Source organism: Syngnathoides biaculeatus, chromosome 23, assembly GCF_019802595.1.
Source record: "Syngnathoides biaculeatus isolate LvHL_M chromosome 23, ASM1980259v1, whole genome shotgun sequence".
NCBI lineage: Eukaryota > Metazoa > Chordata > Actinopteri > Syngnathiformes > Syngnathidae > Syngnathoides > Syngnathoides biaculeatus.
In genome coordinates, this window is record NC_084662.1 from 20,305,938 (window position 1) to 20,329,085 (window position 23,148).

At 41.1% G+C, this 23,148-nt stretch overlaps 1 protein-coding gene and 1 long non-coding RNA gene across 5 annotated transcripts in view; one reads left to right on the plus strand and one right to left on the minus strand.

Moving 5' to 3' along the window:
• cdc42bpab (CDC42 binding protein kinase alpha (DMPK-like) b) overlaps positions 1 to 20,397 on the minus strand; it is a 107,509-nt gene extending 87,112 nt beyond the window's left edge. For all 4 annotated transcript variants that reach the window (XM_061811420.1, XM_061811422.1, XM_061811421.1 and 1 more), the window contains exon 1: positions 19,317 to 20,397. In XM_061811420.1, coding sequence (XP_061667404.1) covers positions 19,317 to 19,494 — 178 coding nt within the window. In that variant the 5' untranslated portion in view covers positions 19,495 to 20,397. The remainder of the gene's footprint in view (positions 1 to 19,316) is intronic.
• LOC133496182 (uncharacterized) lies at positions 20,201 to 22,437 on the plus strand. Its single transcript, XR_009793732.1, has 2 exons — positions 20,201 to 20,316; positions 20,391 to 22,437. It is a non-coding gene; the product is annotated as an uncharacterized LOC133496182 (long non-coding RNA).
• The last annotated feature ends 711 nt before the right edge of the window (positions 22,438 to 23,148 follow it).

A 23,148-nucleotide genomic window follows, 5' to 3' on the forward strand; every position in this document is an offset into this window, starting at 1 on the left:
TTGGATCCAGGAAGTTCTACTTTATATCATTCAGTAATTGTCATTTCTCTCGAGAAATTTGTTGCCAAGTTAAATCGTATTCTAAAATCATGTATTATTTTGAGAAGGCATATTAATTTAACGTGGCAATGGTATAGATAGAGTATATGTAACATTTGAGGATTGACCAATTGCCTCTAACAGCATCAGTTGCGTTAGAATGAAGACCGTGTTCGGCCCTGAATTAATGTGAGAAATATATTCCTTGTTCGTGTAGCATAAAATTTGCTTTACGATTATATAAATGTTAGGAAAAGAAGCAGTGTGTGCATGAACGCAGAAGAGGACTATTGGTAATGCAGCTTAGCTCTGCCTTGTCAAGATACTGCTGTCTAAGTGGACTATGATTGACTCGAGCTCATGCACGAATTTTAAGACTGCAATGCATAGGCTAAAACAAGTATGCTAGCACGTATTGTACAACTGGTGTGTGGAGTGCAGAGACAAACCCAGGACAACTGTTAGTCACTAGGCAAAGCTGGGATACAGCAATGTGGGAGGGACACTGGAGATTCAGGCAGAATGACGTGGGGGGTGGCATTAGGAGACGACAAACAGGAAATAGACATGAGAACAAATCTAAAACCCCCAAGCAAGTGAAGATCCTCTATTATAACAAATCATCAATCGCTGGAAGTCAGCATTTAAAGAATGCACATTCATTCACACGTCAAAGCTTATTGGCCGTCACAATGAAGGTAGAGGCAGACGGAACAGACAGATACACATAATGAGGAGGAGGGGCGAGTGGGGTACTAGTGGACAAAGAGGTCGATCTGGCCCCTTCCAAACAGCTGCTGTGCTCCCGAACATTGCACCTCAGCTCCAAATTCCACAAGCAGCCCATCTATGGGAGCTGCGGATTGAGTCAGCACTTTTTACACATACTACTGAGCCCCCTACTCAAAGCAATCCGGAGATGCGTGGCAAACACAAAAGTACAAAGCACCCAGATCTAGAGGTTTGGAGAATTGCCTCTTGCAGAACCTTAAACCAAAACTAGGGTGGAGACAAAGGTTACAAAATTATTCTGATTGATTAGACAAGAGTGAATGTATGAAGTGTAACTTACGACAAGCACTGATAAGGATGATCTTTTCTGGAATTAATAAGGAATCAACATAAAGCAGGAATAAAGACAAACTAAATTATATGTGGTAAAGGGGCTTTAGTATTTTAAATGATAAAGCATGTCAGATTATGACCAAATAAATACTGGTCCTTGCTGAATGTCACACAAAGGACAGAACAAAAGCCCTGCAAACAGCACCTGGTCTCTACCAATTGAAAGTATGAGGAAATCGAGAGGCACTAAATCAGACCACTGTTGAAGATTGTTGACGACCATGACAGAGCACGAAAGGGAGAAAACGATTCAGCCATTAAAATAAATTTAAAAAAAAGATGGCTGCGCTCATGATTGCTGCAAAGCAAGAATGCTTAGAAATGAAAGTAAATTACTGCATTTCCGATCGAGGTACAACCTGAGGAAATTAGTACAGTAATCGAGTTACACTCTCAGGCTGCAGTTAATAGCTAAATCTAGGAATTTCAAGGATGTCTGCCTCAAGGCCAGGTCACTCATCAATCATTGTACTTGTCTACACGTTAAGTAAGAAAGTCTGTTGCCTACACCGGGGTGTCAAACATACAATTATAACTTCCAGGTCTTCATAATTTAAATAAATGTTGAAGTGTGCTACACCAGTCACTCACATTTGAAAAATGTACAGGTGTGGTCAGTCAAGCTCGCTGATGTAGTTACTGGTGTGGTCCAGCAGTCATGCCCACAGATAAAAGTTGCAGGTGTGATTAGGGATGGAATCTCAAGACCTTAAAATAACTTACTAGATTAATATAACATAACTGTAAATTAAAAAAAAAATAAACAAATGAATAACTAAAATAGAAAAATTTCAAACTCAGAAATGACAATTTCCAATTTCAACTGATATTAGTAGAACATGATAAACGGTATTTGAAATTTTTCACCAATAAAAATTCTTGATCTGACAAACAATCTGAAGAAAAGTTAAATGCACTGGCCTGTCAAGGAATAAACAAACTGTCTATACCCGCAATGTTTTGAAAATGCTGAAAGTTTAGTTCAACATAAGTTAGTGGCAACATGCTAGCGAAACACTGTAACACACGTTCCTGTCGGCAACCGTGATGCATTGTTATAATCTATCGTCATTTACGGCGGTATCTATCGTCAATCCATTGATGAAAGCTAGCAGTAGATGATCTATATCTTCCTAAAGCATGTAGAGGGTAAAGGTTTTCTACTTCAAGATAACACATGCCACGGGGAAAATGACCGTTAGAATTTAGATCAAGTCAAAGTAAATCACAATCTCATACGTATTATAGTTAGCGGGGCAGGGGGGTTGCACGCGTGCATCGCCGCAACAGCCGTAAATAGGAGGCCGGATTGCTAGAACGCACCTTCATGTGCGTGAGTTCGACGTATTGGCCACACCTGAATCAAGCAACGAGGTGGATGATAGTCGAACGCCTTATTTTGGGGGCGTGGGGGGTTGGTGGCACGGCGTCACACAATCAACCAAAACTGCCTCGCGATCGACGAATTGAGCACCGCTGGTGTAACTGAATTTCCTTTAGCATGTCTCATTTTGTTGATGACTTTCAACGTAAATGTGCTCCCAGTATGTGAAGCAGCTTGGAACATGCGCTTTTGGCATTACGTACATGCTCAGTATGGTTAACTTGCATTTCCTGTTCCCGGGTGAAGACTGATTGTTTAGGACCAGGCTTGTTTAGTTAATGTTTGTGAAATAAACAGAAATTAATGTCAAGACTACACAAATTAAGCGACGTCTTTCAATATCTTTTTTTTCTACTCGTAACAAATTTTATGTGTGTGATTTTTTGTGCTCGACTGTGCCGATTTGAGAGCGCGAAGGCGCGTGAGCGCTCGTCAAATGTGAGTGACTGTTACTAAACCAAGCCAAATACGAACTGTAAATTTGAAATGTCGCTTTGTTCCATTTTTTTTTAACCCACAATAATATCCCCGTCTGTTTTTCTTGGTGGGTAAAACTGAATTATTGCTTGCAGAATATCTTTAGCGATGCATGTTGAAAGCTAAATGATGCTCCCTACCCGTTTTAAGGTTAATGTTATGTTGCTGTTATGTTGATATTTAAAAGACCTTAATTACCTTTTTGTGTATTGTATTGTCTGTGCTTTCATCCTCGATCAGGCTGTACCAACATGGGATTTTAACAAACTGCTTCAGTATTCTATCGTTCCAAACACCTGTGACTGAAAGGTTGTGTCTTAAAATACAATCAGAGATCAGGTATTGTGCACACATTGTACTGAGAGGCAAACAAGTATTTAATCATCCACCAATTGTGTCTGTTGTCGCACTTAAATGGATGAGAGAGGCCCGTAATTTTCATCATAGGTAATATACCTCCACCTATGAGAGACAAAATGAGAGAAGAGAAATTCAGAAAAATCAGATTGATTTTTCTGGATTTTTTTTCTCTCATAGGTGAGGTATACCTCATAGGGGAGTTATGATGAAAATTACAGGCCTCGTCTGTTTAAGTGGGAGAACTTGCATGACTGGTGGCTGACTAAATACATTTTTGCCCCACTGTAGATGATAAACTAAAGTATAGCATTGTCAAATCTGAGGTTTCGTAAATTGATGAAAAAGATTTCCATCCATCCATGATCTGAGCCACTATTTCTCACAGGGTTGCAGGAGTACTGGAGCTTATCCCAGCCATCTCCAGGCATGAGGCGAGGTACACCCTGTACTGATTGCCAGCCGATCACAGGCCACAGAGACAAACAACCAGTCGCACTCACAATCACACCTCAGGAAAATTTAAGATTTCCAATTAATACATGTTTTGGGGATGTGGGAGGAAACCGGAGTACAGGCGTGAGCATTTCACGGAAACGATCGGTCCGTGAAAAAACACGGAACCGAAAGTCCGTTTCCCAGATCTCAGGGCTTACTTTTAATAAAATTCGCCCACGTGTGGAATGTAAAACAAGTTCTCAACGAAATACAAGAATCTGTATAAAACGAACCTACATGAACCCCTTTATTTTTAATGATTAAAACGCCCAGCTTTGTCATTGTGGTTTACAAACGGCACCGGTTTCCGCTTCTGCGCTACGCATGCGCAAGATCAAGTTATTCATATCCGGGTCACTCAATCGCTAGTCAAACATGTTTGTGCTAAGCATAAAAGACAAGAGACTGTGTCCCTAAAGACGTTCCAAAAGTGGACTATATCTGAAGAATTTATTGCCGGAACCAATGAAGAAGGTGAGGTGATAAAGCTGAGGTGCAGAATATGAATATAAAATCATTTCCCACCGTTTCACAAAAATCAACGGAACCGAAAGATCGGTTACCATACTCACCGAAATCCTCATGCCTGGGAGTACCAGGAGAAAACCCACACGTGCACGGACAGAACAGGCAAAATCCACAGGCGGGGCCGGGATTTGATCAGCAGTCCTAAGAACTATGAGGAAGATGCTCTAAAAAGTCGCCTAAAAATATTTCATTCAAGATTTTCCTAATGTACTTGATTTGTTCAGAATTCAAACAAAGTGAGGTAACATTTATTATTATATCAAGTAAGGCAAACCTTCAGTGGTCCTCCCACTCTGACATGAAATTAGGCTTTATGTGGCCTCTGAACTATGAGTTTGACAGCAGTGGTCTACACAGTTGTGTGGCAGCATAAGTAAAACATGTAGTAGCTTAGTGAACCAAAACCACATTCATATATTACCAAAGGAAAGTAATAGTACAAAAGAGGAGTCAGAAAATGTATGTGTTACAAACAAATAATGCTCCCTGTGGAGATGTAAAATCAGCCCAAGACCCATATGAGAAATTCAGTTCCTCTGCAGGCCTAAACTTACTTAGACCACATGTAAAATTCCACATAAGTGACCCACTAAACTCAAAATCACATTATTATTTCTGGAATACACTTTTCTAAAGCATCAGGTAACAGCTTACAAATAATAAACAAGGAATGGAGGTCAGAAGGCTTCAAAACTGAAGAAAAGTATTTCTCCACTTGTAAGTACATGCCCACAGCTGTGAAGCAGAGACAAGCAGATCTTGATTGGATTCCTTGGCATCCCCCCATCCAACCTTAGCTTGTGTTTTGTGCCTGTTTCTCTGCTGACAGATAAACATCCTGCAACAGGAAAGAGAAGCCAGGCTAGAGAAGCAGCCAGGGGCCAGAGAAAATCATCTTATTTATGAACCTGCTCCATGACAAGGCTGCAGAGGGCTCTGCTTTTAAGAGCCCAAGTAGGCTTTGTCGTGGGGTAGACAGTAGTGGGTCGGCCATTAGTAAAACTCGACATGCTGAATGTTTTATGAGTGCAAAAACACAAGATGCAGCATTGCAATTTAAGATTTGTTACTTCTACAAACCCATCACCCATATTAAAGGATTATCATGACAAAAAAAAGATCACTTCAGAGATATAATACGGTGTACAGATGGTTTAAAATGGATATACTGTGGAAGCCAAATTCCGTCTGCGGCTGAATCCCAAGAAGACTGATTCTCTAATCCTTAGGTAGAGGAGTTTTGCTCCAAATTTGGAACATTGTTTTAATCCTCATCCTATATAAATTTTAAATGTGGGACATACAATGTTGGTGCATATGCTCACTACATTGGGCAGACAGTTCCACTGCCCCAGAATCTACACTAAGAACTGAGTAAATGCTATTACTGAGTAACACTACAGTTCAATTTGGTTAAGTTTTCTACCAGCTCCAATCAAGTTACCTTGATAAGGCTTGTGCTTCCAATCTAGGGTGTGTACAGTCGCGATGCAAGTAGTGCGACATCATAGCATACTATTGTATGAATTATACATACTGTTTGCTCGTTTCTCTTCAGATCTTATCAATGTTTCACCTTTCATGAAAGATTTCTGTTGTGAGAAACAAGAGTGTCTCAATTTTTGGATGCTCTGCGGAGATAGAGCTTTTCTGGGCAGCTGTGGCCCAATAGTTAAGATCATCAGGTGGCACAGTGGGGGAGAAGAACCCGACTGGAATATCCCAGGGAGTCATGGCTATGATATCCTTGCGCAAGACACTGATACCCCAAACTGCTCCCTGGAGCTTCAGCTGCCCCCTGCTCCAGTGCGTTCAAACAAGTGTGTGTGTGTGTGTGTTCATTATGATCTGTAAAATGCAGAGAACAAATTTCGTTTGCATACATGCATGTTCATGACAATAAAGATGAGGATGATTCTTATGACGGCATGTAATTCAATCATCTTCTGTTCCGCATATCCTCACTGGGGTCGCAGGCATGCTGGAGCCTATCTCAACAATATACAGGCGAGAGACAAGGTAAACTCTAAACTGGTCCCCACCCAATCGCATGGGACATATAAACAACCATTTGCACTCACATTCACACCTACATGCAATTCAGAGTCTTTAATTAACCCATGCTGCATATTTTGGGGATGTGGGAGGAAACCAGAGTGCTCGGAGAAAACCCACACAGCCACGAGGAGAACATGGAAACTCCACACAGGAAGGGCCAGGATTTGAAACCCAAACCTCAGAACTGTGAGGCATATGGGATAACAAGTCGTCTGCTGCGCCACCAGAGCATGTAAGTCTCCAATTAATTAAAGAAAATAAGGGCAAGACAGTTTAGTAATCAATGGGCAAGATTGCCAACAGAAACCAATGTGACCAGTACCCAAACGCAAGGGTGAACTGAATACTTTTTACTATATAATGAGTGTAATATCTAAACCTGTACCAAACTGAACTGAAAAGTACTCCTCGGTGGAAGCAAACAGCAACCTCCACAGTAAAGTGATAAGTGTTCACAACATCAGTTTCAATATTAAATACACATGTACCCACTGCATTCTATATTGAAACAAGTCTTAAAAGGTTTTAGGCGACTTTATGATAACCCACAAAATAGACAAAAAAATTGCATAGGAACTAACTTGGAAAATGCCAGCAAAAATTAGACATAAGATCAATGCTGAAACACTTTCATTTCCTGGCTCATATATCCTCTCCAACCAAATGGGAAGAGACAAAACTATGTAAAAGTCTCTCTTGTCAAGCTGGCTGTGGTTCCCTTTGACCTCAATGGATGGACGTGGTAGGCAGATTTCCAAAAATGTGCCTGTTAAAAACATGAGAATCTTTTAAAGACAGCATTCAAGATGTTCCCCCGCCTGTGGAATTGAGTAGTTGTGTCACTTGGGAGGGTATGCTTGCAGATGACAAAAAAAAAAAAAAAAGGACTTGCTAATTGGTGTTCCAACCTGTAAAGTCCTTACTAGCATACATTTTCCTAATTGACAAATGTTTACATGGCATGAGAAGCACAACTACAGCAATGAGTAACTTGTGGGATCCAAAGCTTTCCTGAATGCTCATGCCAGTGGGATCTGTCGTAACAAAACCTACATTGGCGTAGACACTTTGGACACACACACAAAACATCTCAAGCTAATACCTGTCGAACTAGACGTTAGAACTTAACTTGTGGTTATAGAGCTATGAGGCGTGTGCTTTATCTTCAACTACGGAAGTTCACTTGAAAAGTTTTTTAAAAGGTTGGAGTAGGAAGAGAAAGAAACCTAAGAACAGAGCCACTGCAGGTCCCACCGGAAAAGTTCAATGTAATGCCTAAATCCTATTTTAATGTACTGTACTTTTCAAGTGAAGTATATCTTGACATGAAATAACATGCACAAACATACACAAGTGTTAAAATAAGACAGCAACACCAAGAAGCTAAACAAAAATCAAAAGGTTAAAAAAAAAAAAAAAAGATTGTTTGCCTGGTCATTGACTTAAATGAGGACAACCTCAGCATGACTCAGGCGAGACGAACACAGATCTACAGTGCCTTGAGAAAGTATTCGGCCCCGGTGAACTTTTCAACCTTTTGCCACATTTCAGGCTTCCAACATAAAGAAATAAAATGTTCATTTTTTGTCAAGAATCAACAACAAGTGCCCCCTATTTGGCCCCTTTACTTTCAATGCAGTAAACTCACTCCAGAAGTTCAGTGAGGATCACTGAATGATCCAATTTTGACTGATGATGATAAATCGAATCCACCTGTGTGTAATCAAGTCTCCGTATAAATGCACCTGCTCTGTGATAGTCTCAGGGTTCTGTTTAAAGTGCAGAAAGCATCATGAAGACCAAGGAACACACCGGCAGAAGAATTTTAAAGCTGGATTTGGATACAAAAAGATTTCCCAAGTTTTAAACATCTCAAGGAGCACTGTGGAACCAATTATATTGAAATGGAAGGAGTATCAGACCACTGCAACTCTACCAAGACCCGGCCGTCCCTCTAAACTTTCACCTCAAACAAGCAGAAGACTGATCAGAGATGCGGCCAAGAGGCCCATGATCACTCTGGATGAACTGCAAAGATCTACAGCTGAGGTGGGAGAGTCTGTCCATAGGACAATTTGTCATACACTGCACTAATCTGGCCTTTATGGAAGAGTGGCAAGAAGAAAGCCAATTCTCAAAGATATCCGTAAAAAGTCTTGTTTAAAGTTTGCCACAAGCCACCTGGGAGACACACCAAAGACGGAAGAAGGTGCTCTGATCAGATGAACCCAAAATCAAACTTTTTGGCCACAATGCAAAACAATATGTTTGGCGTAAAAGCAACAGAGTTAATCACCCTGAATCTACCATCCCTTCTGTCAAACATGATGGTGGCAACGTCATGGTTTGGGCCTGCTTTTCTTCAAATTGACCAGGGAAGATGGTTAAAATTGATGGGAAGATGAATGGAGCCAAATAGACTTTTCTGCCATTCTTCTGGCATCTTCTCTCCTGCTAGTATTCTATTGAATAAGTTGGTCAAAAACTCCAGAGCCATCTCTCCAAATTGTTTCCATACCTCCACTGGTATGTCATCAGGACCAACTGCCTTTCCATTTTTCATTCTAATTTCCCCCTTACTAATCATTGCCACTTCCTGGTCATTCACGCTTGCCTCTTCTACTTTACCTTCTCTCCAATTTTCTTCATTCATTAGCTTCTCAAAGTACTCTTTCCATCTACGTAGCACACTACTGGCACCAGTCAACATATTTCCATCGCTATCCTTAATCACCTTTACTTGCTGCACATCCTTCCCATCTCTATCGCTGTGTCTGGGCAACCTGTAGAGATCCTTTTGTCATTCTTTCGTATCCAACCTGGTGTACATGTCATCATATGCCTCTTGTTTAGCCTTCACCACCTCAACCGTTGCCCTACATCGCATCTCAATGTATTCCTTCCGCCTCTCCTCAGTCCTCTCCATGTCCCACTTCTTTGCTAATCTCTTTCCTTGGATGACTTCCTGTATTTTGAGGTTCCACCACCAAGTCTCCTTCTCTCCTTTCCTACCAGAAGACACCCCAAGTACTCTCCTGCCAGCGTGAGTACCTTGGCAGTATTATTCCAGTTTTCCGGGAGCTCTTCCTGTACATCTAGAGCCTGTCTCACCTCTTTCTGAAAGGCCACACAACATTCTTCCTTTCTCAACTTCCCCCACCTGATTCTCTGCTGTACCGTTGTCTTCTTAATCTTCCTACCCACTACCAGTCATCCTACACACCACCATCCTATGCTGTCGAGCTACACTCTCCCCCACCACTACCTTACAATCAGTAACCAGACTGAAGTGAGCAACTGATTATTTGTTGCAAATCAGCTAGCATTGATTTCACAATGGTTTTGAAAAAGTCAGATGGTATTGAATGAAGACAGCTTGTTGATTGTTTCAGCTTCTGAACGGTTTTCTCTACAGTTTTCCTTCATGTCAGTTGATAGAATCTCAACATCCTTCAAGATGACCAGGTCTAATATGTGACCTTGAGTGTGAGTTGGTCTCTTAATATGTCGAAAGAGGTCAAATGTGTCTAGTATGGCAAAGAGTTCTTTGGATTTTCTTTCCATGTTGTTGGTAACTGATGAAAATCAACCTCCATGGTGGAAATAATAATTCAAATGCAGCCAACAAATTGCGTTCACAACAGGCAGCCAGTTGAGCCAGTTGGGGTCAGCCAAACCAACAAGGAAAGAATGAGGCAAAAAAGGACAAGAATATTAAAATCAAGATGGTGTGATGAGAGGAAGGGCAGAGTAAGAGGAAAGGGGGAGCTTGTAGGGGAAGATGCCATTTGCGGTCAGGTCCTGAGGGTCCTATAGGCCGGGCTAATGACCTGTGTGCTGCAGTGTGTCCTTTGGGAGTTGAAGAAAGGAAGTTGAACCACCCCCTTGCCACATTCTAATGAGCCATCACAATTAGCAGTGAGGCTGTCTCTGCCAACAAAACACACAAATCCAATGAATTTTTGAAAAGCATAGCCACATTAGAGATGGGTATTTGATGACCGAAGGGGAAAAATTCAACACTCCCTCATTCATAGAAAGAAAGAAAGAAAAAAAAAATTGATCTGGATTGGACACTCACTGAAACAGTGTAAAATTTCAAACGATCATATGAATCGTGACGCACTGATAACTAATTGTCACTAATGAAATTCCACATAATCTTGCACTTTAAACCATGTATTTGAAAAGTGCAGATGTAAAAAAAATTTACTGACTCATCACTTATTTCAGTGAAACAATACAGAGAAAAGTATAACTGCCAAGTAATATTTAATTTTTAACAAAAAAACACCAACACCTTTGAACATTTCGTCCCCTTATTAAAAAAAACTCCTTTATAGTCATTCTTTGTTTTTTGTACGTTAAACGTTTCATACAAAAAGACGTGGGTTATTGTAAGAGCTTATTAAAAGACTAAGCAGTCTAAACAAACTCATTTTGTGTACTATTATGGTAGCAACAAAAATGAGGCATGAGGTTATAAGCAAACTGAATTCACTGGCAAGGAAATGACCATGTTAATGACTTCTACTGCTTGTCAACACCACCACAATGCTGGACACACAATGACACAATGCAATACAGCTGTCTCACTTCCTCAAATGACATCATGTTAGACGTTTGGTCCCAACTAGCTCACTGAGTTCTTGTGTTTCCTTCCTTTTCACTGTGCCCACAGTCACCACCGGACAGACACAGGAAACCTCAGAACAGCCTGAGAAGCAGTGAGGATGTCCTGTTAGGAGAATGCTTCAATAAAATTTTCAGGCCCAGTACGAAAATCGGTGTAATACAGACCCAGTCATCTTAATCCGTCAATTCAGATAACAAACTAATTAATCGTTTGCCTGAATATGGGATAAATCTTGATTTTCATCCCCAACTACTGATTAGCTTAAAAGCAGTCTCATCACAAGCTTGCTGGCAGGAGCCTAACACGCAGAAAAGCCAGAAGAGCCTATTTCCTTGTGATTTTTGTACTGTGGCGATGTTATAATTCCTTCCTGTGTATGACCTCTGCCTGGCAATAAACCTTCCTAAAATCCACACTAATGTCTCCGCTTGCTGCATCTGAGTCCTACCCTCCGCCTCACAAAATCAACTTTATCTATCATCTTTGCTATTATTCTGGTGTTTTGCAACACGAGACACAGTCATGAATTTTGATCTCATTATGCATGAGAGCGTGAATGAATGAGAACTGACAGGAAAATGTCAGCACCACAGGTTGTAAAAATGTTTTGTTCAAAAAAAAAAAAAAAAAAAAAAAGACTACCTACAAACCCTAGTTCTGAAATGTAGGAAATTGGAACCACATTTTTTTTCTGCCTAATTGCTAAAGGAATGTGTGTGGATATATGTGAGTGCGTACACACAGCAAGATAGGTGTGTATATACATTGACTCTATTCATGTAACTATTATTTAGAACTTCTACTACTGCATTTTGTGTACACAAGCTGATTTGTCTTGTTTTTGCTTATTTTCGTCAGACAAACAGGACTAAACTTCGGGGCATTGAAAGGTATTGCATTAGCATTGAGAACATATCATTGAAGTTTATTTCCTCTCCCTCCCATTGTTCTCACTCAGGAATTTCAACCCTGCGTGCCAAAACATGTTATAAACAGATTGGCAGTCTTGTCAACTGTTAGTTGGTCCAGGTGGGTAACTTGATTTAGTTATCTAGTTGGTTCAAATGGGTAACTTTATTTAGTTCAGTTTCATTCTGTGTGCATGCTCCTGGGGTGCTGCCAATTAAAACCCTGTTGGGCGGAGCACACATATACATCAGCTGCAGCTGAACAGCTGGCCATCACAGGCTCACACTGAAGCTGGATTGCAAAAAAAGTCAGGCACCCTCCTCCATGTTGGGTCTACTGCGGATTGGGTTGGCTGACACTTTTCAAAGGACCAAGAGGAATACAGGAAAATGTATTATGAACGTTAACTACGTGAAAAATAAGACAAAATGCCACCAGTATTGCAAAAAAAAAAAAAAAAAAAAAAAAATTGAGAATTATGCTCCGTGCAAATAGGAAAACTCCTACAAAAACCCAATAAAAGCAAAGCACCAAAAGAATCAAACATTCGAACGCTAACTCAAAATTGGCGGTTTACTTTTTTTTTTTTTTTAAAGTGTAATTCATATGTGTAATTAAATAGTCGTCTGTAGAATGGTGGTCTATCTCCATATTCACTACATGACTCATTGCCTTTCACACAATTGCTGATACATGCTGTAGATTTATCGCAGTATTAAAAAAAATGGATCAAAAGAGATCAAATATGTGATCATATTGGTGGATAAGCAGTATGTTATGCGGAGGATATGGAAGCTCTCCGGCAACTGTTGGGTTTTCACCCCCACTAACAACCTATTCATCTCACAGTGGCTCCTGACTGTTGTGTGCACTGCCATTTTCCTTTTGTGAAACTACAAGTAGTCTTATTTGCACGAGGCAACACTACATTTTTTAAATACCTTGGTGGTTACAAAGGTGCTATCTAAGTCCATTTAGTAGATATGGCCATCTATAATGTGTATGTGTTCATATTGTGGTAACTGTGGTTCACAAACCACACTGTGAGTGAAGGAGGCAGAACTTCAAAGACAAGAGTAGTCAAGCCAAAACGGGAATACTCACCAACGTTGAACGAATGTTCCCAAACATGCTAATATTCTTTCAAGAGAATATTCAAAGTTAGCGAATATTCCAGAAATGTCCAAATGTTCAAATTCGAAAGGCAGCAGGTGTCTGTGTGGTTTGTTCCAACCAGTGTACTTTGTCTCAAAGCAGCAGTACAGTGTGAATAAGCCCCATGGATGGTCTTTCTCGTCCTTATATACTATAATTCCCGGTCTACAGAGCGCACCTTGTTACAAGCCTCACTGAGTACATTTGTAAAGGAAATACCGTTCGCTAGATACATACGCCGCAGCTGTGTAAAAGCCGCAAGTGCCCACATTGAAAAACGAGATACTTACAAGAAAGACAGTACATAGAAACAGTTTAATGCTATAGCTAACGCTAGCACTAACAGGGCCGGTTAACATAAAACTTACCGGTAAATATCACTAAGACACGCCAGTAACACAGCAACATCACACTAGCACTGTGCTAACGCTTGCGCAGCGCTAACAGGGTCGTGTGATGGTCCGAGCACTCCCGGTGCTGAAAGGTCTTCTTGTGATTAATGCGCACATGCGTATATTTTGTAAACTTCAGGCCAGTCTGAAACGTCCCCATCTAAGCTTTAACGTGTGCCATTCGACAACTTGTCGCCAAGTGTTCATGTATGCTATATTTATGTGTGTGAAATGATTCAAGGAGTGCCTATATAAGGAAAAGAAAAACGGACAAGGAGGCTTCTTCTCACCACTGGTCTGGGAAACTACGCTGCAACACTAACTACACGGACGCCAGCTGCCTTTAGTTTTTGGACCGGCTGGAACTTTCGCTAACTTGGAATACCCGCTGGGAGAAACATTTGGTTGTTTGGGAACACTTGTTCAACATTGGTGACTATTCGCTGTTGTGGCTCAACCACTCTGTTCTTGAATGCCCATTTTGTGTTAGGTATTTTGTCATGTTTGTGTTGTGTTGATGTGTGTGAGATTAAATTGTCAGAAACGCAATACACCTGCCTTGTTGCATTTTGCTGGTTTGAACAAAGGGGACGTTAAGTCTAAATCCACACGTAACACTATTGACGTCTCAGAAAGACGAACACAGCGAATGTACGTATACGTGTATATCTTTTAATCAACTTTTGTTTTAAGGTTAGGTTAGTGTTAGGATATAACATGTTAGCTCCCTCTATGTAGAAGAAGGAGGAGGAGGAATGAGAGCGGGGGATTTCCCAGTAAGCGTTGGCTACATACCCAGAGTTTCCCTGATAGTAACGCATGCACATTCATCACAAGGAGACTTTTCAGCACAGGGGAGCGCTCAGACTGTCACACTGGTAAAAGTCACTTCCTTGGCACATATATTCCACGGGACTCATTCTTACCCTTTCCGTTTGAGTGGCCACTTGCGGCTGTTAGAAAAAATGCACAAATTAGCCGCATCACCGCATAAACCGCAGGGTTGAAAGTGTGTGAAACAGGTCACGGCTTGTAGGCTGGAAATTACAGTTGTCACTCCTCGGAACATTCCAGAATTCTGCATCACAAAGGACCCGCGTCATAACAACTTTGGTATTGATCGATTTGCTGAGCAGGACAACAGCCACTACTGCCCAACCTCCACCAAGCCAAAGATCACTTCATTATCACTTGGACACCGACCACCCTGTTGGCTGGAACAGGCACGGAGGGGTTCAGATCTGTATGGACATATTCCTCTGTCTTCCCAATCAACCAATACTGCTATTTCTTCATCAGATGAGGATAAATTCGAGAAATCAGCAGTGTGGTTGTGTAGGAATTGATCTGTAACCAAGCCTTTATTTACGGACATGATTCGTCACTTCCTGCGTTTTAAGTCATGTGATCTCATAAAAATTGTCAAAATGGTGCCAACCATACAAAAATCTGATTACTTGGATAAAAGAGCGCATTAAAGTTATTTGCATTTTTTCACAAAACGTTTCTGGATATGCTTGTATTTACAATGGATAATCAGCATTTCGTTGAAGTAAGCAATGCGTGAAGCATTCCTTTAACTAGAGAAGTCCACTCAGTACACACTGCAACTGCATTATACAGTACGAGATACAGCATACTATCCCATGTTGATTTCCCCCACGGCTTCAGGTCATGAAGGGGTCTCCGTTTCAGGTGGAATGAGGTCGCCAAATAAGAAGAAACACACGCCCATTTTAAATGTTTGTCTCCGTCTGTGGCTCAATCATTTTTGCAGGGTGAAAGAAACAAAACTGTGGCACCTTGCTGATATGATAAAAAGGTGGAGATCCCTGAAGACCGTGGTCTCCTTGTGAGGCATTTCTGAGAGAGTCTGACTGTAGCTGTACACTCTTAAGATGGAGGATAAAGCCAGGTCAGTGTAAAGCTAGGTTATTATTCGGTTTCATGTGGACTAAACAGTTCTACACAACGTAGGCTTAAATTGTGCTTATGCCATCTATCAGAGGTAGTCTGTATTTAATAGGGTACCACTGTGACTTTTGTTTTGTGGTCATACAACAGAAACTGGAGGCTGTGAAACTAAGCCAGCGGTTGTCGTTTTTATTGCAGGTATGCTTTTCTTTTGAACAGGTATCTACAGAGACAACTCAAGGATAATAGCCATCTATTTTCAATACCGGTTAGCCCATTTAGGGTCGCAGGACGCTGGAGTCTATTAAAGATGATGTTGAGCAAAAAGGGGACTGCACCCTGAAATGGTCAGCTTTCAGATATAGAAACGACATATAGAAACAGATGATTCCCGCTCACATTCACTAGATCACTGATTGGGAACTGAACCCACACTACCTGCACCAATGTCAGGCAAGTGTCCCGCTACACCAACAGCAACAAAATAGCTAATCATTGTGAAATTTTGTCCAACATATCTAATACTGAGGAAAGGGCTACCATGGCTCCAACGATCACACCATCTATCAAAAGTCAGCCATAAATTTATATTAGGGATGCACCAATTACAGCAGTGGCTGAGACAACACTGTACCGCTACATGTATACATAAAAATGGTCCAATACTACGACACTGATATCACTTTACCATATTCCTACGTTAAAATCTACCAGACTGTTTTTGTTCATCTCTAATCTACTCCTTTAACATCATGCCAACATTGCTCAGCCTGATTCATTATCAACAAACACAAATAAAAATACATTATTCATCCTTTCAGAATAAAGGTCAAGGCTAATCTTTGCTCAGGGGCATTTACTGTATGTCATGGAGGTGTGTGGTTGACCTGAGTACCTTAGGCAAATGTCACCAATTGGCACCTCTCATTATATACTAATGGGTACACCAACATTTTTGCGAGAACAGCTGCATAGGCAGCTTTGCTGTGGTAGATCGCATCAACTGCAGCAAAATATAGTGCATTGGAGGAAACATGAATAAAGAAGAAATAGTTGTGTATACTGTACGCTGGGTAAAAGAAATGGCCCTTTTCTCACACTAAGCAAGCTCCCACACCCATACTTCGTGTTTTACCAGCCCGTGGAGATCAATTTTTAGAATAAGTTGGAAAGATGGCAACAGGTGAAGTAGACTAAACTTGAAAGCAACAATCAAAATGAACTGGTATTTGACTACTACTCTGTCGATTGTAATGGCCAATGAATTGAGGTAAAAGTTGTCAGCAAAACAGTTTTCCTTCCATTAGATGTTTACTTTTACTGTGTCCAATATCATTAACCTACATTCCCTCCTGTGAGGTCACATTGCCGTTCCTGCTTCCAGGGCTTTCCCAGACATGCAGGGCAGGGCAGGCATGCACCGGCAGCTAGCTAAAAAAGGTGGGTTGTTCACATTCCTGCTTCATGCACAAACCAAACTCCCAATGTCACACAGGCACACACTCTGCTTCCTAACCTGTCTGTGTGTCTTTTTGTGTGTATGTGCATGTGTGTGGTCTCCAGAGCTTCATGTGTTGTTTTTTTCTACTCACTTTATATGAGAGGAGTGGAAAAGTCAAACCTGAAAACTTTGCACTGTAAACACCTTTGCTGGTTAGAAATTCACAAGAGCTTGGGAGAGGCCATGCAGCTGCGCTTAGTGTACAACCATGGAAACAAAATAGTTTTTTTTAATTAAACTACAACACAACATAATCGTGTGAAGCTTAAAAAGAAAGATTTACACCTAACGTGGCACTGTAAGGAAGACATATGTAGGGCTGCAGCTATCGAATATTTTTAGAATGAGGAATTCTCAGAATTTTCTTATCGATTAATTGGACAAAAAAAGCATTTTGGATTATTAAACAACTGCATTGCGTATGTGACATGGAAATTTTTGTCCACTTAGGGTGGTGTCAAACTTGAGGCCCGGGGGCCAGATCTGGCACCCTACATGATTTTATGTGGCCAGTGATGGCAAAACATAAGTGAACTTCCTTGATTCTTGTTAAAATCTGTGGCAAAATTACAAATTGTCATATCATAAATGATAACACAATGGAGTAAGTATTTTTTGTGTTACCAAAGATGAACAATATTTGAAAAACCCATAAACCTTGATTTCTGATTCCAGAACTTGTTCTTATATATGATGATTAAAGATTTTCATGGTTTCACATTAGTAATAGCCCTCTGTGGGAAACCAAACCCACAATGTGGCCCACACCAAAAATGTGTTTGACAACACAACAATTAATCAATTGACAGATTTTTTTGTTCATCAACTTATTATTTAGAGACATTACTAAACTGTCAAAATTCTCTGATTTCCAGCCTCTCAGTAGTAAATAAATGGTAAATGGACTGCATTCATATAGCGCTTTAATTACACCATCACAGTGCCCAAAAGGCTTTACAAGCCTCACATTCACCCATTGTCACACATACGCACACACAGTCATACACTAATGGTTGACTGCTGCCATGCAAGGCAGTGCCAGCCCCACTGGGAGTAAATTAAGGTTCAGTGTCTCACCCAACGGACACCTCAACATGCAAACAGTCATATCCTGGAATTGAACCAGTGACCCTTCAACCATTGGAAAATCCGCCCTACACTAAGTTGAAAACAAAATGTACTAATGTACAAAGATTTCTGAAATATTCCAGAAAAACAGACTGATTTTCTTCATCAAAAACAACATTTGTAAATGTCTGCTTATACTATGGGTGGGAGGGATTGCCTTCTTTCTGACATTTTACAAACCAAATCAGTCACTGAATGTAATCGTTTGTGAATTTTCTGCAGTCAACTGGAAACGATGTCCGGTTTTAGGGATGGAAATGAAAATCTTGAAAAATCTTATTCATCAATTGATAAAAAATAACCAGATAATTGATACTTGATCTTGTTAAATGACAAAACTATTCTCTTCAAATTACAAATCCCATCCATCAATTTTCCATCCCGCTTATCCTCATTAGGGTCAGAGGTGTGCTGGAGCCTATATGAGCTATCTTTGGGGAAGAGGCAGGATACCACCTGAACAAGTCACCAGTCAATCGCAGGGCACATAAAAACAACCAACCATTCTCACTCACATTCATACCTGTGCAATTTCGTCTTTCGTCTGCCATACATGTTTTAGGGATGAAGGAGGCAACTGGAAATTCCAGGGGAAATCCATCTACGCATGGAGAGAACATGCAAACTACACATTGGCAAAGCCAAATTTGAAACCAGGTCCTCAGAACTGTGAGGAAGATGTGCGAACCTGGTTGTCACTGTCACTTCAGAGCACAACTTATTCCAGTAATATGTTATCCATGTACAATTCAACTCAATTACAAAAGACAATTCTTACATTTACACACTTTATTCTTGGAGCATTAGATTCTATTCCGAATGATCTCCGTAGTACTTGGTGATCTGATTCCAGTAAATGAAATATTTTCAATATAAAACTGTTTGTTTTTAAGTGCGTACAGTTGTATTTAACCTAAAGACAAGTTATGCATGCCATTTCGCAAATGGTAACACTAAATAAGATGCAGGGCACCCAAGTTTGATAGCATTTTTTTTTTTTGAAGGGTTGATGTTAAGGAAAAGAGCAGGCTAACCGAGCCCCACGACTACTATAAAAGGAATGTGATGTGGAAGGGAGGGCCAGTGCACAACCTACGTTATTAGCCTATCGTCTTACCCCCCCACCCCAAAAAAAAGAACAACAGTGAGGTTGGCTACACAGGCGAAGCAGGGGGAATCAGAAATAAGAAAGAACAAACGATAATACTGGCTTACCCCAATCCAAAAACTCCAGGATATTCTTCTCTCTTCTGAGTGGAGAGTTGTTGCACTCATCGTAGAGGCACACCAGGACGTCCAGCAGGGTTTCCACGCTCAGACACTGGCCATTGGAATCAGCGGGCCCGTCCAAGATCAGCTTCTCCAGCTTCTTCAAACGCACCTCTCCCGACATGGTTGGACAGTCCACTTGGGTTTGATGTTGGCAGACTCAAAATATGAAGTGGGCTCAAACGGGCCACTGAAAAAGTTCGCGCACCTTCTATAATAGGTTTCGAAAATATGAATCACAAACTTTCAGTTGTGGGGGAGTCGCTGAATCGCCGATTTACTCATCATCGTTGCCTCGTGATCCACATTTTGGTTGGACGTGGGGTGCAGCAGCTCCCCCATTTTAACGTTCCAAATCGCCGTAGGCCACAAGACTAAAGTATGGCAGTCCCAATAACATAGCCCAGCTGCTCCGAGTCAGTTGGTTAGGACGCTGCTCCAAGATTTCGCGAAAATGGAAAAGGGTCCTCTCGCTGCGGTTTAACGGTTTCTCCTGAGACATTTGGGATTCTCCATTCCCGTTTGAAGCCCCCCACCCCCCTAAAAAAATGCAAGGCAGAGCCGCAATGCTCCAAAAGCCCGGTGCCCCTCCTCTGCTCCGGGAATGCAAAGGGCGACACAGGCTTAGTTAGCAGCCTGCTACCTTAGCCGAGTAGCTTGCGAGCTAGCGCTGTGAACGCGACTTCGCTTTACTGCCAAGTGTCATCACTCCAATGCGGTTCAAAGACTCCCCTTGTCATGTGCTCACCGTGCCTGTCAAACGTAAGTCAAGTCGAAAAGTACTCGTAATTGCTTCCCCGCAGCAATATGCTCTCGTTGTCGCAACGCAGTGCGGCCGGAGACGTTCTTGCAAATCCCAGCGTGCGTCCTCCAAACTGAAACGTCTCCTCAGTTCAGTTCCAACCCACTTCGACGCAACGATTGTTCAAAGAGTTTAAAAGATTCCGTAAGTTAACCGTTAAAATTCGACGGGGGGGGGGGGGTGCTCTTCTGTTTTTATGTTAGCTTGTCTCATGTCAGGAGGAGCGAAATAAGTCTGCTGTGGCTGCTTCCAAAGACGGGAGGTCGCCTCAACTGGTTCTTGTCCCCTTTACCTCCCCGCCGGTCGCTCGCCTCTTTGGTGTCTTTAGCACAACGCGGACGGAGCCACCCGCTAACAGAGACGTTCACAAGCGAAGATGGCAACATACAAGAAGTCGGGGGCTCGTGTTGCATTGTGGGAAGCAAAGTTCAGTTGTAAAATAGAAATGAGAATAAGGGGTGGGAAATATCTCAGCCCAGGACAGTCAAGATATGCAACATGTATAGTTTAAGGTGCTATAAAAAAAAACGCCATCTCGTCATTTTGAGGAAAAAAGGTTGAAGCTGCTACGCATGCGTTGAACGGGCGACTCCGCCATCTTGGCGTCAATTTCCAGCCACTCTTCGTCTTCTTTGAGCATCTTCGGTCGCTTCTGCAAGCAAATTCCCGGATCAGCGTTATGGCGTCCATCGCAGCATCTGCTGTGCGGAAAAGAGGGAAGGATGGATGCTGGGGGCTGTCAAAAAATGTGAATGGAAACTGCGGGCCGTCTTTTCGGCTGCTGGTGGCGTGGTACAGAACGGGTGTTGGGAAGTGGGGGGGGTTCTTTTCCTTTGTTAAACTAGCATACGACAATTTGGAGGATTCAAACTTAATGAATCTGTTGTATTGCACTCACACATAGTGATGATTTTTAGAGCAATACTACACTTGAATAGACTGTATTGTACCGTACTGTTGTACTGTACTGTAGTGTATTAGAAGGCGGCCTCAAGAAATATTTGCTGATCATTTTGAACCCAAAATGGAGATCAACATATGACCTTTTATTTTGCGTTAATCTGACTGATTTGCCACATCGCATGCTTTTGAAGTGAGGCGCTTATCACAGCTCAAAGTACATCGATTAATGATTAACAGACAACATTGGCTCGAGTGAACTCCTTGGGGGTGGAATGAGATCAGGAATGAGGCCTTGTGTTTGTGAACGTGCAGAGGTCCAAAATGCGCTCTGATACTTGGCAAAATTCTGCCTTTCCTACTTTGGACTGACAAGCGGCAAAGAATGGGGCCTGCTACTGTATATGCAATATTATACACATATACCGAAAAACTTAGCATGCAAGATTTGTGTATTTAATTATATTTAGATAATGGTCAAGTGTAACTGAAAGCAGACATTGTCCGTGTGGTTGTTAAGGAGAAAAAGCGCTGAGAAAATGGATGACATTCCACCATGAGATCACAACTACTGATACTGCGTTTGGAAACATTTGTTGTGTCAAAGTACAAAAATGCAAATGTGCCTGTTCATGGACTGTGTTACATAACGTTTTACAGGATAGATCAGGTCAGGAAATAATTTGCCATGTTGCCATGCGAGCGGCACAATGGATGACTGGGTTGCACGTCTGTCTCGCGGTTCTAAGATTGTGGGTTGACGTCTGGCCTCTTCAGAGGTTTTGACTGCAGACCAGCCAGTTCACACACTAAAAGCACTCACTTGCATGTACTACCAACTAAGCACTCCTGCTGTATTACTCAAAGTAGTCTGCACACCTCTCCTCTGATCAAATACCAATAATTCCCAAACCTTTTTCACGATTATTGTGAGCTCTTAGCTCTATAACTCAATTGGGGAAAAAAATAATTGTTTTTAAGAGGTGAAGTAAAAATGGACATGTGTACAACCCTGTTGTCATTATCATATTGCAGTATCAAAACTATAATCAGGTTACCTCTTATAATTGGGAATGTTCAGAATTTACCATTCACATTCAAACTCATGTTAAATGAGAGTCAGCGTACACCAGCCATCAACCTGGAATCAGTTTCAGATGTTGTAGTCGGCTTTTCCTGACATTTTTGTAGTCCCATTTCACAGCACACACCATGCCGCCAATCCCAACAATTTACTAATAACCTACAGTCATCTGTAATTGTTAACTGGAGACCGAAAACTAACAAGTCACATATAAACTGTCACTACAAAGGGACAGTATTGCATGATCAATGTGTTTTTTGCGCCTCTAATTTGGTACACAAGTAACCAACGCGCCTGAGAATAAACAACCAATCAGAAAGTCAAGGTGTGACATCCCTTTTCTTTGGTTTGTTGTATATCAAATTAGAGATAACTGTATCTGTTCAAGATAGGGCTCAAGATTTTCTTTTCACACATAATTGTTTTAACTTTTTTTTTAATTGCAAATTCTCTTTAGACTACCAACACTGGTGGCAAACCTCACGTACATTTTTATAAACAACAACAAAGAACCCTGAAATGTGCAAATAAAAAATAATGATGGTAACTTGTAAAAACACAACCAAGCTTTAAAAAAAATGTTTTAGCTGGTCTGGTGGATCTTAGCTAATTATTTGCAACACATGTGTCATTAATATAAAGCAATATTGTTTTTTTTTTTATTTTATCCAGTTTTTTATTCTTTCCTCCTTTTGGGGGGGAAAGTTTATCTGTTGTTGTTTATGTTTTTAAACAGTTTGTGACTTCCTGTTTTTTCCCTGTGCTTTTGCATGTACTGTTTAATTTCCATGGCTGTAAGTACAATATCATTATCATGGCATCTCCTATCACTATGTGTGCAATTGCAATTTAGCACACTTATAAATATATACATGTACAACTCCCTGTGTGTGTGTGTTTTCCTATTACAGTAAAGAGCATTATATTCTCTTATTTTATGGAAATGATTTCACTTTTGGCTAACAAAGGTGTATACCGCATTTGTTTTTCAT